General features: G+C 52.3%; 2 protein-coding genes across 7 annotated transcripts in view; both read left to right on the top strand.

Annotated features, from left to right (window-relative positions):
- The window catches only part of Rorc (RAR related orphan receptor C), a 22,927-nt gene extending 16,908 nt beyond the window's left edge, over nucleotides 1-6,019 (top strand). For 2 of the 3 annotated variants that reach the window (XM_071618421.1, XM_071618422.1), the window contains exons 9-11: nucleotides 173-283; nucleotides 1,436-1,545; nucleotides 5,347-6,019. In XM_071618421.1, coding sequence (XP_071474522.1) covers nucleotides 173-283; nucleotides 1,436-1,545; nucleotides 5,347-5,508 — 383 coding nt within the window. In that variant the 3' untranslated portion in view covers nucleotides 5,509-6,019. Of the gene's footprint in view, nucleotides 1-172; nucleotides 284-1,435; nucleotides 1,546-1,821; nucleotides 2,718-5,346 lie in introns of those variants that run through there. The other variant, XM_071618423.1, reaches the window with a different exon arrangement.
- Nucleotides 6,020-7,284: 1,265 nt separating this feature from the next.
- On the top strand, nucleotides 7,285-13,411 carry Lingo4 (leucine rich repeat and Ig domain containing 4). Of its 4 annotated transcripts, none has more exons than XM_071618418.1 (3): nucleotides 7,954-8,031; nucleotides 9,306-9,429; nucleotides 10,553-13,411. In XM_071618418.1, the coding sequence occupies exon 3, from the start codon at nucleotides 10,566-10,568 to the stop codon at nucleotides 12,345-12,347; it is 1,782 nt and encodes a 593-aa protein (XP_071474519.1). In that variant the 5' UTR covers nucleotides 7,954-8,031; nucleotides 9,306-9,429; nucleotides 10,553-10,565; the 3' UTR covers nucleotides 12,348-13,411. The 4 variants fall into 4 exon arrangements, with proteins under 4 accessions (XP_027809466.2, XP_071474519.1, XP_071474520.1 ...); XM_071618419.1 differs by lacking the exon at nucleotides 9,306-9,429 and adding an exon at nucleotides 9,934-10,032 and having other exon boundaries at nucleotides 7,967-8,031; XM_071618420.1 differs by lacking the exon at nucleotides 7,954-8,031 and adding an exon at nucleotides 9,934-10,032 and having other exon boundaries at nucleotides 9,376-9,429.
- The last annotated feature ends 2,009 nt before the right edge of the window (nucleotides 13,412-15,420 follow it).

Below are 15,420 nucleotides of genomic sequence, written 5' to 3' on the forward strand. Positions count from 1 at the left end.
GCAGGGGGAAATGAGAGAGAGGATTCTCATGCCAACCCCATTCAGAGTTTTGTGACTCGGGCACCCTCTTTGCAGGGTCGACTGCCGCGTGCCCCCCAAACACCCAGAGGGCGTCGTCCTGGGCACCACAGTCTCCCCCACCTCTCTCATTCTCTCATTTTCCTTCCATCAGGCTGCAGCGAGCTCATCAGCTCCATCTTTGACTTCTCCCACTCCCTCAGTGCCTTGCGCTTTTCTGAGGACGAGATTGCCCTCTACACAGCCCTTGTTCTCATCAATGCCAGTGAGTGCCACCAGGCTTGGGGAAGGGACTCTTAGGTGGTATAGGCACAGCAGACACGGAGGAGCCCGGGCCTTCTGATGTGGCGAAGTCTGGGAGATTGCTTGAAATCGCAGAACGAGCCTGCTCAATAGGGCTATCAAATAAAATGAGTTAAACTGAAGATTTAGTGGTGCCTCGGAGGAGCACGGGAGCAGCACAGGGTGGGGCTGCAGAAATGGGGAGCAGTGAAGCTGAGAGGAGAGGAGCCCCTTCCATGTAGAAATCAATCTGGCTGTCGGTGTAGGTCAGAGGTTCCGCTGTAGCACACATTGGAACCACCTGGGGAACTTTAAAAGTCTATTGGTGCCTGGATTCCACTTCCAGAGATTCCAGTGCAATTGATCCGGGGTGCACCCAAATTTTTAACAGCCCACCCCAGGCCACCAGGTTGAGAATCACTGTTCTGTGTGAATTCATTTGGAGACGGTATGCCTGCAAGGCGGGACTCTGGATATCCACTCCACTGGGCTGGAGAGGGCTGGGCTGAGCCAGCTGAATGCTAAGCGTTCCAAGAACCCGGGGAAGTGGGTCTGGCTTGCTAACCTGAGTTTGCAGATCAACAATATCAGTCTTCTGGCTCTGCCAGTAAGTAGGGACCTAAACATGCTCCTGGAACTAGAGATAAAACTTTAAAGGTGACGGCTGGATATTTTAAGGAAGTGGGGCAAAACGTGGTTTGGGTGTTGAAGTTAGCCACAGATGGCTGCAGAGGCCCTGGGTGGGCCCAAGTGGCTTCAGAAAGGCTATCTCCTATCTGGAACCATTCTTGTCTGGGGGCAGGGAGCCCTCTTCCAACCCTTCCATAGCTCCCAGGTCGAATCCTGGTGCCTAACATTTAATGGGCCATGGGAAATGCCAGGTAACCCAAGAGAAGGTAGCTGGGAATTAGGAGGTGAGAAGTTCCCATTCCTTTCCTCTCTCCCCAGTTTCTCTTGGAGACAACTAGCCAAGCCCAAGGTCCCAACACACACACACACACACACACACACACACACACACTCAGATAAGATGGCCTCTCTCCAGTAGATATCCAAAAGGTACAACACGCCCTTTTGCTGGAAGTGAATGTCCATGTTCTCTCTGTTCTCGCTCCGGTCCTATCCCCTCCTTCAGATCGGCCAGGGCTCCAAGACAAAAGGAAAGTAGAACAGCTGCAGTACAATCTGGAGCTGGCCTTTCATCACCATCTCTGCAAGACTCATCGCCAAGGCATCCTGGCAAAGGTAGGCGCAGTCCCTGGGGTAGAAGAGGCCAGGCCCTGGGCCAGATCTGTGACATCAGAGCTGGTGACATCAGGGCCAGGGTCTGCGGGTGCAGAGGAGAGTGTGCTCGAGTGCCATGTTGTGTCAGAGAGCTTGCAACAGCCGTGGGAACTGAGGGGTCGAGCAGCGACTTGTGTGTGCACAGAGATGGAAAGTTAGGGAGCCTGGAACTGGGAGGCACCTCCAGGGAGCAATTCAGTTTAATATAGCCAACACTTACCGCACCTGCTTTACCAGGCACCGTGGAAAGATGCAGAGATGCTGTTCTTGCTCCTGCCAAGACAGCCTGATCTGGTACGAAGAGGCTCCTGGACCTTCTGATATGACTCTAGTATAGAACAGAACGTGATCTGTGATGTAACAAAGCGCTTTCCTGGTCTATTCTGTCATCCTCTCAGCAACCCAGTCGATAGGACAGGTGTTAAAGTCTCCCTGTAGCAATAAAGAGACTTCAGTGACTTGTTTATATCATTCATTAAGCCGTAAGTGCAAGATTTAACCCCTAGTGCTCTTTCCAGGACGTCCCTATGCCCCCAATAAATTACTATAAATGATTTTGAGGAAAATATGAGCGCCTAGAATAGAGAATAAAAACGATTTAAGGGTCAAAGGAGGGGATCATAAGTGCTTCCAGAGAAGGTCATGACAGAGAGAGGGTTTTAGCAGAGGTCTGAGAGGACGGGGCAGGCGTCCCAGGGCTAGGGAATAATATGAGCAAATTGAGGATGCGGCCAGGCACGGTGGCACATGCCTGGGATCCAACCCACCTGGGAGACTGAGGCAAGAGGATGGCAAGCTCAAGGCCAGCCTCGGCAGTTCAGTGAGACCCTGCCTCAAAAATTTGAAAATAATTTTAAAAGGGGCTGGGAATGTAGCTCAGTGGTAGAATGCCCCTGGGATCCATCCCCAGTGTTGCAAAAATAAATAAATAAATAAAACAAAGGAGAATGACTCAAGATATCCTTTTACTAATGTGTGAGATCAGGATTGAATGATGAGGCACAAGACTCACAGAAAGTAAGTCTAAGGATTAAGTCAGAAGAAAATCAGAGGACTTCTTAGGGCCATATGAAAGAGTTAAGGCTTGGTTTCTATGCAATGGGAGCCCCAAAGGATAGAGAGATGATGTGATCAGCTGTTATTTAGAGAATTTACTTTGGAACCCAGTGGAAGGAACCGTTTATGTAATCCTTCAAGTGGGCCTCTGTTACGTATCAGGCTCAGTGCTAGGTGCTAAGGACACAGAAATGACTTCTGTGTCACTTGGACTGTTAGAGAGGTCACCTAACTGGACCGCTGTGCCACCCTCACCTGCCCTGTAATGCCACACAGAACCCACTCAGCATCCACGGTGGCCTTTTTAAGGACAAGATCCCATCACATCCCACTCCTGTTCCCAACCCTCCTGGGTCTGAGATTCAGATGGCGCGTCTGTGTCATGGCCCACTGGCTTCATGACATAACACTGTCTTCTTTGCTCACTCGACCTCCCACTGCCCCTCACCACTGTTCAACCACCTGGCCTCCCTGCTGTTCCGAGAGCACGTCCAGATCAGCTGTATCTCAGGGCATTGGTGCCTGCCGTTGGCATGGTCCAGAAGGTTCTTCCCCCAGTTACCTCCCTTCACTCCAGGGAGGTTTCCCTAACCAAGTTCTCCTCTAAAGAAGCCCTCTGCTCTTCACCCTGCTTTGATTTAGTTTAGCTTTGGTCATTGTGGTTGGTTTGTTTTGTGGTACTGGGACTTGAACCCGGGGCCTTGTGCGTGTAGGCAAGTGCTCTTCCACCCAGCTACAACCCCAGCTGCTTAGTTGTCTTTAAAGAACTTAGCAACACAGGACGTACACTCCTGGGTTGCTTCACAACAGGAGTGTGCTCCCACACGCATCCTTCCTTCCCTGGTTTCTCTGTTGAGTGTAATTACTGATAGAGCCACTAACCCTTACAGTCCTGTGGGACCACAGTAACGCCCGTGGTTCGCTGTTTTTCCCAAAATGTTGTTGTGTGGCCACATCACTGATCTTTTTTCTGATTCCCTCACTTATATGGAAATGGAATAAAAGTAGAGATTTTATATCATACACATGAGTCACCTGAGTCCATCATAGCACCTAGCACAGATTCAGAGTTTCTCAAAAAATATTTGTTGAGTGAACGAAGCTATTGTAATAGCCCAAACTCAGAGCACAGCAGTAAACACCCAAAGACAGTGAATTCACAAGTCAGAGGGATTCCAGGCTGCCTCTTCCCCGTCACCTTCCCAGGCAGAAAGGTCAGCTAGCAGGGGCAGGTGATGGCTGGAGAGGTTTGGTTTGTTTTTTTGTTTGTTTTTTGGGTTTTGTTTTGTTTTGTTTTGGTACTGGGGGTTGGACCCAAGGGTGCTTTACCACTGAGCTAAATCTCCAGTCCCCTTTTTTTAAAATTTATATATGACAGCAGAATGCATTACAATTCTTATTACACATCTAGAGCACATTTTTTCATATTTCTGGTTGTATGCATAGTATATTCACACCAATTCGTGTCTCCATACATGTACTTTGATAACGATGACCAGCACATTCCACCATCATTAATTACCCCACGCCCCCTCCCTGCCCCTCCCACCCCTCTGCCCTATCTAGAGTTCATCTGTTCCTCCCATGCTCCCTCTCCCTGTCCCACTCTGAATCAGCCTCTTTATATCACAGAAAACATTCATCCAGCCCCTTTTTATTTTTTACTTTGAGTCAGGGTCTCACTAAGTTGCTCAGGGCCTTGCTAAGATGCTGAGGCTAGCTTTGAACTTGCAATCCTCCTGCCTCAGCCTCCTGAGCTGTTAAAATCACAGGTGTGCACTGCACCCCTGCACCCAGGAGCCCGCAGGAGATAAACGGTGTTTTCAGCCTTTTTCTGAAGGTCTCCCTGCCTCTGTCTCCTTGTGGGCTTCTGTGCCTTCTTCATCATCCCTTGGCTGAGGGGTGCCAGGGTTGCTCTACTACCTGCAGCATCGGGCACCTGCTTAGAAGTCTTTTTATTTCAAACAAAGAACTATTGAGCATTTGCCATGAGCCAAAGAGTCATGACAGGTACAGAGCACGCAGAGAGACAGACGGTAGAACCTAGTTAACTTCTACGCGATACAGGAAGGCAGACAAATTGGATCCTTTTCCTACAATGAGGTAAGTACCTGAGGAAAGCCCAGAGGAAGGGTGTTCAACCCAGACAGAGGAGAATCAGGGAACTCCTGAGGCGGGCAGGGAGCGGTGTAGGGGTGATGCTTGAAAGTAAGAATTAGTTAAGCAAAAGAGTCAGAAAGGGGTGCAGATGACAGGAACAACAAGAACCAAAGTTGATTTTATGAGTAGCAGGAACTCAGTTTGGGGGCTGCACCCAGAAAACATTCAGTGGTCTCATCAGCTGTCACTGACCTTTTATTTTCCGAGGCTTTTATTTTCTTTTATTTTCTAGTACTAGGAATTGAACCCACTGAGCCCCATCCCCAGCCCTTTTGACTTTTCCATTCTGAGATAGGGTCTCACTAAACTGCTGAGGCCGACAGAGAACTCATGACGCTTTAAACTCAGCCTCCCCAGGGGCTGGGATGAGAGGCCTGTGCCTGGTGCCCCACTTATAACTTTGTCACTTCTATCAAAGAGATTTGACGGATCCAAAAGTGCCAACGCGTAAGAGGAAACCCAGGAGTGACACCTTGTCCTGGGAAGGGTGAGGTTCGCTCTGGGGACCTGCGAGCACTGACCTCCTTCCCTCTTTTCCCCCCTCAGCTGCCACCCAAGGGGAAGCTCCGGAGCCTGTGCAGCCAGCACGTGGAGAAGCTGCAGGTCTTCCAGCACCTCCACCCCATCGTGGTCCAAGCTGCTTTCCCCCCCCTCTACAAGGAGCTCTTCAGCACTGAAACCGAGTCCCCCGAAGGGCTGTCCGAGTGACCTGAACAAGGATGCCTTTCCTCTCCCTTCAGCCTCTGCTAGCCCCCGCCCCCGACGGACCTGGGTCCACTCTCAGTCTTTCTCTCCCCATGTCTCTGGAGGGCGGTCCCCAGCAATTCTCTGGGAATGAGCAAATACTGAGACTGATTTTCTACCCCCAGATTTACCTGGCAGTGGGTCACCAGCCAGAGGCGGGAGGTGGAAGAACCCCGTCTCCAGCCTTGGCCCTGTTCTGTCCCATTTCCCACCCCCTCCACCCGTCTTCTGGGAGTATGGGGTGGACGGGATATAAGGACCTCTAGGAAGACCAAAGTGTCCTCGAGAAAACAGGGAATCCAGGGCGCCCTGGATGAGAAGAACTCAACTCTGGGCTCAGAAGCTAAGAATAGGCCTTTGAAATACCTCATTGCATTTCCCCGTGAGCTTCGGCTGGGGGAGATGGATCAAGCTCAGAGACTTAGTGGCAAGAGCCCAGAAGGACCTGTAGATAACATGAATCTGGACCCTTAAATTTTCTGCCTTCTTTCTTCCTCTCAGTTCAGCAAAGAAGTTGTTGGGCACCCTGCCCTTTTCCTGCGATCTAAATAACCTGAATACAATGCTGGGCACAGGGGCACACGCCTGTGATCCTAGAGGCTCGGGAGGATGAGGCAGGAGGATCACAAGTTCAAAGCCAGCCTCGGCAATGGCGAGACGCTAAACAACTTAGTGAGACCCTGTCTCTTAATAAACTACAAAATAGGGCTGGGGATGTGGCTCAGTAGAGTTCAATCCCTGGTACCAAAAAAAAAAAAAAACCACAAAAAAACAAAAACAAAAAAAATAAGAATGGGAAGGGGGTGGAGGGAGGGGGATAATTGTCACGGGATTTGGGTGTGAAGGGAGGGTAACACAGTGGACGCCAATAGCCTCAGGTCGAGATACAGAGGTCAAGAAGAACCCTTTTATGCGCACTTTAAATATAAACTGTAGGAGTCTGTTCAGAGACACACATTCACACACAAGCAAAATACATGTGAACTAAACTTGCAGTCATGCAGTTCTATTGGCACCTTTGGTCTGACACACTCTCTCTCATCCTGAGGTCACAGCTCAGAGAAACCTAGGGACCTCAGAAAGAGTCTCAGTCTGGTAGGATCCTGGGACATTTCCGTGGTGATCCAGCCCACCAATCTTACACCTGGAGTGGTCCAAATTCCCACCTAGCTCCAACTATCTTCTATCACAAGAGCTGCCAAGAGGCCAGGAGTGGTAGAGAATGCCCGCAATGTCAGCTACGCAGGAGGCCGGGGCATAAGAATCCCCAGTTCAAGGCCAGTCTCAGCAACTTAGTGAGACCCTGTTTCAAAAAATAGAAAAAGGCTGGGGATGAAAAGAGACAGACACTGGGGAGAGGGGGACTTCCTTGGCCAGGGACTACTTTCCCCATGAAAAAAAGAAGGTGATGCCATCCCATGGCTCTGTGACTGGCTGCCACCGAGTCTACCAGGAAGAACCAGGGACCTGGTTCTCTGTTGTGACCTTGTCCCAGAATTTCCTTTGCTTCAGAAATAGCGGTGGACCCTCCTGGGAGAACTAAAAAACAGGTGATGGGAGGATTTTTTTTTTCCTCTCAGGGGAGGGACTTGGCTGGGTAGATATAAACCCCAACCTGTACTGTTCTCTATAAAATGATTTGAAAGGCAAGTGTGTGTGTGTGTCAGGACGGAGGGCGTCTTCAAGATGACTACCTATGTGCCTGCTCGCTGGCCTCATTCTGTGTCCAGTCTGCACACTGTCATCAGGAGAATTCTAGCCCCCATCACCCCCAGGCTGAGCAGTACCCCCCGCGGAGGCTCCTGAGCCAATCCTCAGGTACTTCCACCCAAGGTGCCTCAAGCTAAGCTCCACAGGGAATGTAGTGGGGTGAGAACTTTTCCATACGTGATGCCCACCCACGGGGGCTGTTTAGATTTAGAGGTTGCACAGAATCGCTCTGCATCTGGGAGACCAAAAGGCAATTCTCTGGAAGCTGGTTAGCGTTAGCGGGGGGAGCTCCCGAGCTCCCTGGAGAGGAATCGGGATGTCAGAGAGACCCTTTGTGCCACCCGGCTGCCTCTCTTGCAGACCCGTCCCTGGCACAGAGCCTCCCCCTGGCTCCTTTCCTCCACTGACATCCTGTAGTGGCCGCTTGCTGCAGACCTCCCTGGTGGCTTTATTTATTTATTTTGCACCAACAGGGTTGCTGCAGACTCATTCTCGCCTGATTTAAAAAAAGGGAGAGAGAGGAGGGAAAAAAAAAAAAGGAGAAATGCTTCCTGGCTCTTTTCTCTCCCTGTGTCTTGGCAGCAAGGACCACAGCGGTAGCAGCAGCGGTGGCAACAGCAGCAGCGGCTGTGGCGGTGGCAGGCGGGCGGGCGGCGGGAGTGGGGAGCGAGGCACAGACGGGAAGTGCAGTGGCCCCAGGTGCAGCTCGAATGGGACGGGGCCCCCAGCCCCGGGCAGATGCAGTGTCCAACTTGATGCCACCCTCCAGCGTCTCCGGTAAGTGCCCCTGCCCTCTGTCCCAAACGGCAGCTGCCCTTTTCCGTAACATTCTCAGAGACAAAGCCAAACCGGGGAGCCTGTCAATGGAAGAGGATCGTACCCCACCCCCCCCCACCCCCCCCCACCCCCGCCAACCCTTGCTCCTGCCACCACAGGACTTTCACGGGCAAACTAAAATTTCCGGGTGCCCCTAGGTGGAAGGACTCCCTGGAGACCTCCTCCATTTTCTCCCCAGAGATCCCTCTACCCCTGGGCAGAATATCCCCCCATGGTCAGTGTGGATATTCCAGAAATCTTTCCCCCAGGAGTTCCCTCCCCACACAGGACCCTATGCCTCAGTCAGGTGAGCTTTAAAGAGGACACTCATGTCCACATGTGTCTCTGAACCCACACGGGGCCAGGAGGACGCCCCCCACCCCGTTGAAGGAGAGAAAGAAATGGCCCGACACCTATCTCCTCCGGCAAAGTGGCTGGAAGCCAGTCCCGTACCCATGGAGCTGGGCAAGTTTGTGGTTAAATTAGCCACCTTATAAATAAAAGAGTCTGGCTCCAGGTCCCCCAGCCCCTGGCCCACACAGGTTGGGGGACTAAGAGGAAACCCACGAGAACGGAAAGGAGGGAGGCTGGGTTCCATGCTCCATTGCACTTTTGCTGAATGCAGAGCAAAAAGGATGAGCAGGAGTTGCAGCGACAGTGATGAAGAGCTAGCTGTCAGGTGGACTTCCCAGAACAAGCACAGGAAGAAGGGGGGAGGCTGGGCATCCCTGTCCCTGGAGAACTCTCGGCATGCCAGATACCTGTTAGGTTAGGGTAAGGGCAGAGGAGGCCGCTAGCAGCCTTTGCCCCTTGCCATTCTTTTCCATCCTCCAAGCCTCCGAATAGTGCCCTGCGTTCCCCTGCTGTTTTTGCACCCCGTCAAGTCTAATGCTGGGGTGGATAAATGATAGCCTCTGGGATGACCCTGCTGGCGGAGGGTGCAGAATGGAAAGGAGGGGGAAGAAGTCACACTGTCCTGTGTTCCACTTGGGAGAAAATAGGGCACAAAGCAGAGAGCTGACCCCACAGGACCCAGAAAGCCTGAAGCTCGAAGCCCAGAGGTGATCAGGACCTGCAGCCAGGGTGCTGCCTCCAGGAGAATCCGTGGCTCTTGCCACTATCACATCAGCCGCCCCTTCCCAACTCCAACACTTTCCCTCCCTCGGGGTCCCTGTTGTATCCAACAGGGCAAATTGAGACAGCCACTAAAGACCTCTTTTTCTCTATCACCTCAGACAGCCTCGGGTGATCCATGACAGTCACCATCTTCCTGATATTGCCCAGGCTCCTGGTACCCAGAACCCCAGATGTCTGCTGTGCCAGCTAAGGGCTCCTCTTCTCCCCACCCCACAGCATCAGGTCAGATGCTCTCTCTCCTCCCTGATCTGTGCCTCCCGGAATCACAGTCCATCTTAGCGCAGGCCAGAGGGGACAAGTGGCTGTCTCTTAGATTCACACACAGACTAGAATCAAAACACTATTAAGAAGGGTTATAAGAGCTGGGCCCAGTGGCACATGCCTGTAATCCCAACAGCTCAGGAGGCTGAGGCAGGAGGATCACAAATTCAAAGCCAGACTCAGCAATTTAGTAAGGCCTGAAGCAACATAGTGAGACCCTGTCTCAAAATAAAAAAATAAGAAAGGGCTGGGTATGTGTTTAGTGGTTAAGTGTCCCTGGATTCAGTCCCTGGTATTAAAAAAAGAAGAAGGAGGGTTATAAGAGAAAAGTGAGGACCAAACCGTTCACACCCTGGGCAGCCTTTGCAGGAGAGGAAGGGTTGGTCAGAGATTCCCAGCTCCCCCATAGAGTGCCCCCTGCACCCTGGGTCACGGATAATGTACAGCTGGCTGTCATCCACACAGGCATCCTGGGGAGACTGGATCTCCTAGTCCAGACTTCAGGCCCTGGGCCAGGCTGGACGGGTACAGAGACAAGGGGCAGAGCCTGGGGTGACAGCTGAGGTGAGGACCTTTCTCCAGTCAGATCTGGCCAAGGATGTGTTTTCCTTGAGCCCTGGGCAAAGCCATACATGACATGGGACAGCAAGGGTAGGCTGAGAGGGAGAGCAGCACTTGGGGAGCAGACATCAGGGAGAAGGGAGCTAAGTTATTCCTGGACCTTACAGACACAGGGAGAAATCATTATAGAAAGACTCAGAGTTACTTCTCTTCTGCTGCCTGTCCCATTCCAATAAAACTCCCCCCCCCCCCCGAAAACAGGTTGACTAGGGTTTCACGAGGTAGTTACAGGAGCACGGAGCTGGTTAGCCAGGCCTGGGATGGGGGGGGGGGGAGATTCCCCAAAGAGGAGTCCCAGGAAGCCCCAGGAGGTGGTGTACCAGACAGAATTCTTCCTAGTTCTCTACCCTGCCTACTGGCAATGCTAAGACAGACCCATTTCAATACGGAGGGCTTGAAAAAGTCCAGGTCACCATCATCTGAAGCCACTTTCCCAAAAGGACCATGTCATCATCTCTTCTAGGACTCAAGAGGCGATGAATGCGGCCACAGCTCCACAGCAAGCCTGGCCCCCGTGGCACCCCCTCCTTTTCCTGCTCCTCCTGCCTGGAGGTAGCAGTGGTAGCTGCCCTGCCCTTTGTGACTGCACCTCCCAGCCCCGAGCCGTGCTCTGTGCCCACAGGAGACTGGAGGCTGTCCCTGGGGGACTCCCGCTGGACACTGAGCTCCTGGACCTAAGTGGGAACCGCCTGTGGGGGCTTCAGCGGGGCATGCTTTCCCGACTGGGCCTGCTGCAGGAACTGGACCTCAGCCACAACCAGCTCTCTGCCCTTGAGCCTGGGGCCTTCCATGGCCTACAGAGCCTCCTCACCCTGAGGCTACAGGGCAACCGGCTCCGAATTGTGGGGCCGGGGGTCTTCTCGGGTCTGTCTGCCCTCACACTGCTTGACCTCCGCCTCAACCAGATTGTTCTCTTCCTGGATGGAGCTTTTGGTGAGTTAGGCAGCCTCCAGCAGCTGGAGGTTGGGGACAATCACCTGGTGTTTGTGGCTCCAGGGGCGTTTGCAGGCCTGGCCAAGTTAAGCACCCTCACCCTGGAGCGCTGCAACCTCAGCATGGTGCCTGGCCTGGCCCTTGCCCGGCTCCCAGCACTAGTGGTCCTTAGGCTTCGGGAACTGGATATTGAGAGGCTGCCGGCTGGGGCGCTGCGGGGGCTGGGGCAGCTAAAGGAGCTGGAGATCCACCACTGGCCATCTCTGGAGGCTCTGGACCCTGGGAGTCTGACGGGGCTCAATCTGAGCAGCCTGGCCATCACTCGCTGCAACCTGAGCTCTGTGCCCTTCCAAGCTCTGCACCACCTGAGCTTCCTCAGGGTCCTGGATCTATCTCAGAACCCTATCTCTGCCATCCCAGCCCGGAGGCTCAGCCCCCTGGTGCGGCTCCAGGAGCTGCGACTCTCAGGGGCCGGCCTCACTTCCATCGAGGCCCACGCCTTCCACGGCTTGTCAGCCTTCCACCTGCTGGATGTGGCAGATAACGCCCTTCAGACCCTGGAGGAGACGGCTTTCCCTTCTCCAGACAAACTGGTCACTCTGAGGCTGTCTGGCAACCCCCTAACCTGTGACTGTCGCCTCCTCTGGCTGCTCAGGCTCCGTAGCCGCCTGGACTTTGGCACTTCCCCCCCTGCCTGTGCAGGCCCCCAGCCTGTCCAGGGGAAGAGCCTGAGGGAGTTTTCAGACATCCTGCCTCCAGGGCATTTTACCTGCAAACCAGCCCTGATCCGGAAGTCTGGGCCCCGGTGGGTCATTGCCGAGGAGGGAGGACACGCCGTTTTTTCCTGCTCCGGAGATGGAGACCCAGCCCCCACTGTCTCCTGGATGAGGCCTCAGGGGGCTTGGCTGGGAAGGGCAGGGAGAGTCAGGGTCCTAGAGGATGGGACACTGGAGATCCGCTCAGTACAGCTACAGGACAGAGGGGCCTATGTCTGTGTGGTCAGCAACGTAGCTGGGAATGACTCCCTAAGAACCTGGCTGGAAGTAATTCAAGTTGAACCACCAAACGGCACTCTCTCTGACCCCAACATCACTGTGCCGGGGATCCCAGGGCCTTTCTTTCTGGACAGCAGGGGTGTGGCTATGGTGCTGGCAGTTGGCTTCCTCCCCTTCCTCACCTCAGTGACCCTCTGCTTTGGCCTGATTGCCCTCTGGAGCAAGGGCAAGGGCCGGGTCAAACACCATGTGACCTTCGACTTTGTGGCACCTCGGCCCTCTGGGGATAAGAACTCTGGGGGAAATCGGGTCACTGCCAAGCTCTTCTGACTTTTCCTTCCACCCAGGGGACCCAGACAAGTCCAATTCAGACACCAAAGGGAAAGACAGAACCAAGGCCACTTGGACCAGAACCTCATCCCAAGCAGCCCAGATCTCCCCAACCCGCCACCTGCCTCATGCCAGCAATTAGTGACGCCTCCGGAGAAAGGGGCTGCTGTCCGTGCCTTTCCAGTCTGAGGACAGCACTGTCATCTCTTCTCTGAGGGTGCAAGGAGTTGTAGATATAGACCCTGTAGTCCACCCAGCCCTCCCTTCATCCCCACCCCATGTGGAGCAGAAAACCACCAAGGTTCCAGTCTGCCATTCTAACCACTAGGCTTTCTTCGCACAATTACATTCTCTAATAATCAATACCAATTGCAATGGTATTGATATGATATGATAGCCAAGATTGTTTTAGAGGTGAGACTCAGAAGTGCCACTTGCTTCTTGGGGTCTTTGCTCCTTACCCAGGAAGTTTCCCTTTCTTTTCTACTCCCCATCACACCCCAGCCCCAGGCTGTAAGTGTAAGGAACTAGAGGCCAGGATCCTCAAGTTGAGGAGAAGAGGATGCATGTGTGATATGGGGGAAGATGGACCACACACTGGGCTGTGTCTGCATGAGCCAACACCTTCCTCTGTCTGACCATTAAACCTGCTGCTAAAAGGTCACTACACTCGCAGCCAAAACAAAACACCATCTCTGGAACTTTCTTTACTTCAGTCTATTTCCTCCCATCTTCCCCTTTCTGCCTACTGACCATGTGACCCAATGGCCTCACCTCCACCTAACCCAGTTTGACATACGGGGTAAGGGGGCCTACCAGCCTGGAAAGATCAGCGCTCCCAGCTCCTTTCGGTCTCAATCCTTTCCCTTTTACTCCCCTTCTCTGGAGCTGGGGCAACTTCCAGGGGATCCCGGTGCAAAAATCCCAGCCTAGGATACCCAGCTCCTCCCCTCCTTTCTAGTCTTTCTGGTGTCAGATTCCCTACTGCACTGGTGGGGATAAAGCTAGAGGAAGCTCCTAGAAAATGACTAGCAAATGCAAAGCTGTCAAAGGAGAGAGACCCAGAATGCAGAAGGTGCTAGGCTGAGGGACAAGGGAGGGCAGCCCAGTGAGTGGGAAGTGGAGGGGGAAGGAGCAGCAGGATCTGCCTGCCTGGTTACTTTCCACTTCCCTTCTGTAGCAGTCCTGGTCCGTGTTTGGCACAGCCCTAGTGGGAAGCCGTCTCTGGACAGACGTCACCCAGACAGGGAAGTGGAGGGAAGGTTTGGAACTGCTGACTACCACAAAGTGTTTCAAACAGAGGACAAAGCAAAGCCCCAAAAAGTAGAGATGCTGAGCACTCAAGAGATCAGGCGACAGTCTCAGCATCACCAGAAGGGGAGGAGCAAAAAGGAGCCGAGAGGAGCAGGAGGAGGGACTGACAAGGGGAGAATCACGCGGCCCCGGGGAGCCTTGCTTGCTCTGCAGCAGCATCTGCCCAGCGTCCTTAGTTCCCCTCCTCCTCTGGATCCCCTCCCACCCCACACCAAACCACAGGCGAACATCATGAGCTTCCTAGCCGCTGCTGTTTGTCCTTGGTCTGAGGAGACTCCACTCTTACAACAGTCCCAGCTCAAACTGTCCCCGACAGGTGAGGGCAGCCAGTGCTATAGAGAAGGCAGAGCTGGACTTGAGACCAGGCAACTCCTCAGTGGGGCACAAGTGAATGTGAGAAGCCACCAGTTCGGGGTGTGACTGAAGAAATCAACATCCATGAGAAATAGGTATCCCCGAGTCCTCCTGCCAAACTCCCCCACTGTGCACAACTCAGTCAGCATCCCAGGGACCTCCCCCACAACGTCCCCCAGCTTATTAGATTAGGACTTTGGAATCTGGCGCCAGTGGCTCTCAGTCTACTGGTCCTCTCTGCAATGCAGATAAGGGCTGAAGCAGCCCTGCTGTTGGAGAAATCTCCGTGTGGCCCCTGGGGCGGGCAGTCGGGAACAGATGAACGTCTGGCACAGGGAGAAGCTGCTCACCAAAGTCTCAAGAGCAGAGATGCCGAACAGAAAAAGAAGTTGAGTCACATGTGTAAATTCAAATTTTCTAGGGGCCCATTGAAAAAGTCAAAATGACGCAGTATGATTTCAAAACTAGATTTTATTTAACCCAATGTAACCAAACTATTTTTATTTCAACATGTTATCAATATAAAAATCAATGATGAAACTCTTAACACTATTTTTTTATACTTGGTCTTTGAAATCCAGTATATATTTTATATTCATAGCACATTTCAATTAAATCACTAATTTTTTTTTTTTTTTACCAAAAATATTTGTATATAAATTTCATTAAATTCACTGCTGGAAAAGTAGATTCACACATCCAAGTTGTTCCAAACATACTGTTTTCCAATAAATGAACCAAGTATCTGTTTTAAACTTTAAACTGGTTATAATTAAACAAATATAAAATCCCATTCTTCAGTTGCACTACCACCTTTAAAAGTGCTCAGTAACCACACGTGGCCAGCAGCTACTATACAGCTAGAATGCAGCTCCAGAAATGGTGCCTGGCACTAAGCATAGAGAAGGGTCTCCCTAGTAAACAAAATATCACTCAAGAATAGTATTCCTCTCTACCACCCGCCACTCCTGTTCTCCTTTCCCAGTTTTTCCAGGATAGCTTCAAGGGTTAAAGTCTGCTAAGGAGACCAGGTTAATGTAATGAGCATTTCTACAGCTTGTCAAATCACCAACAAGCCAGTGCCCCCTATTTAAAAAAAAAATACACACACACACACACACACACCCTTTCGGTTATGGATAAACCTTTATTTTTATTTATTTTTATGTGGTGCTGAGAATCAAACCCTGTGCCTCCCACATGCTGGCAAGCACTCTACCGCTGAGCCCCAGCCCCAGAGCGCAGTCCCTCCTCTTACCTGACTGGAAAGGCCGCTCTTAGGCGGGTATGTGTGCCAATGAGGATGCAACTGCAACTGGGGACACGAGTGGGTATACCACATGGTTTTGTGGGGCATGACCACATGCAAGGATATGATAGAGGCAGTTCAATGGCAGCTCTGTCC

Source organism: Marmota flaviventris, chromosome 10, assembly GCF_047511675.1.
Source record: "Marmota flaviventris isolate mMarFla1 chromosome 10, mMarFla1.hap1, whole genome shotgun sequence".
Taxonomy (NCBI): domain Eukaryota; kingdom Metazoa; phylum Chordata; class Mammalia; order Rodentia; family Sciuridae; genus Marmota; species Marmota flaviventris.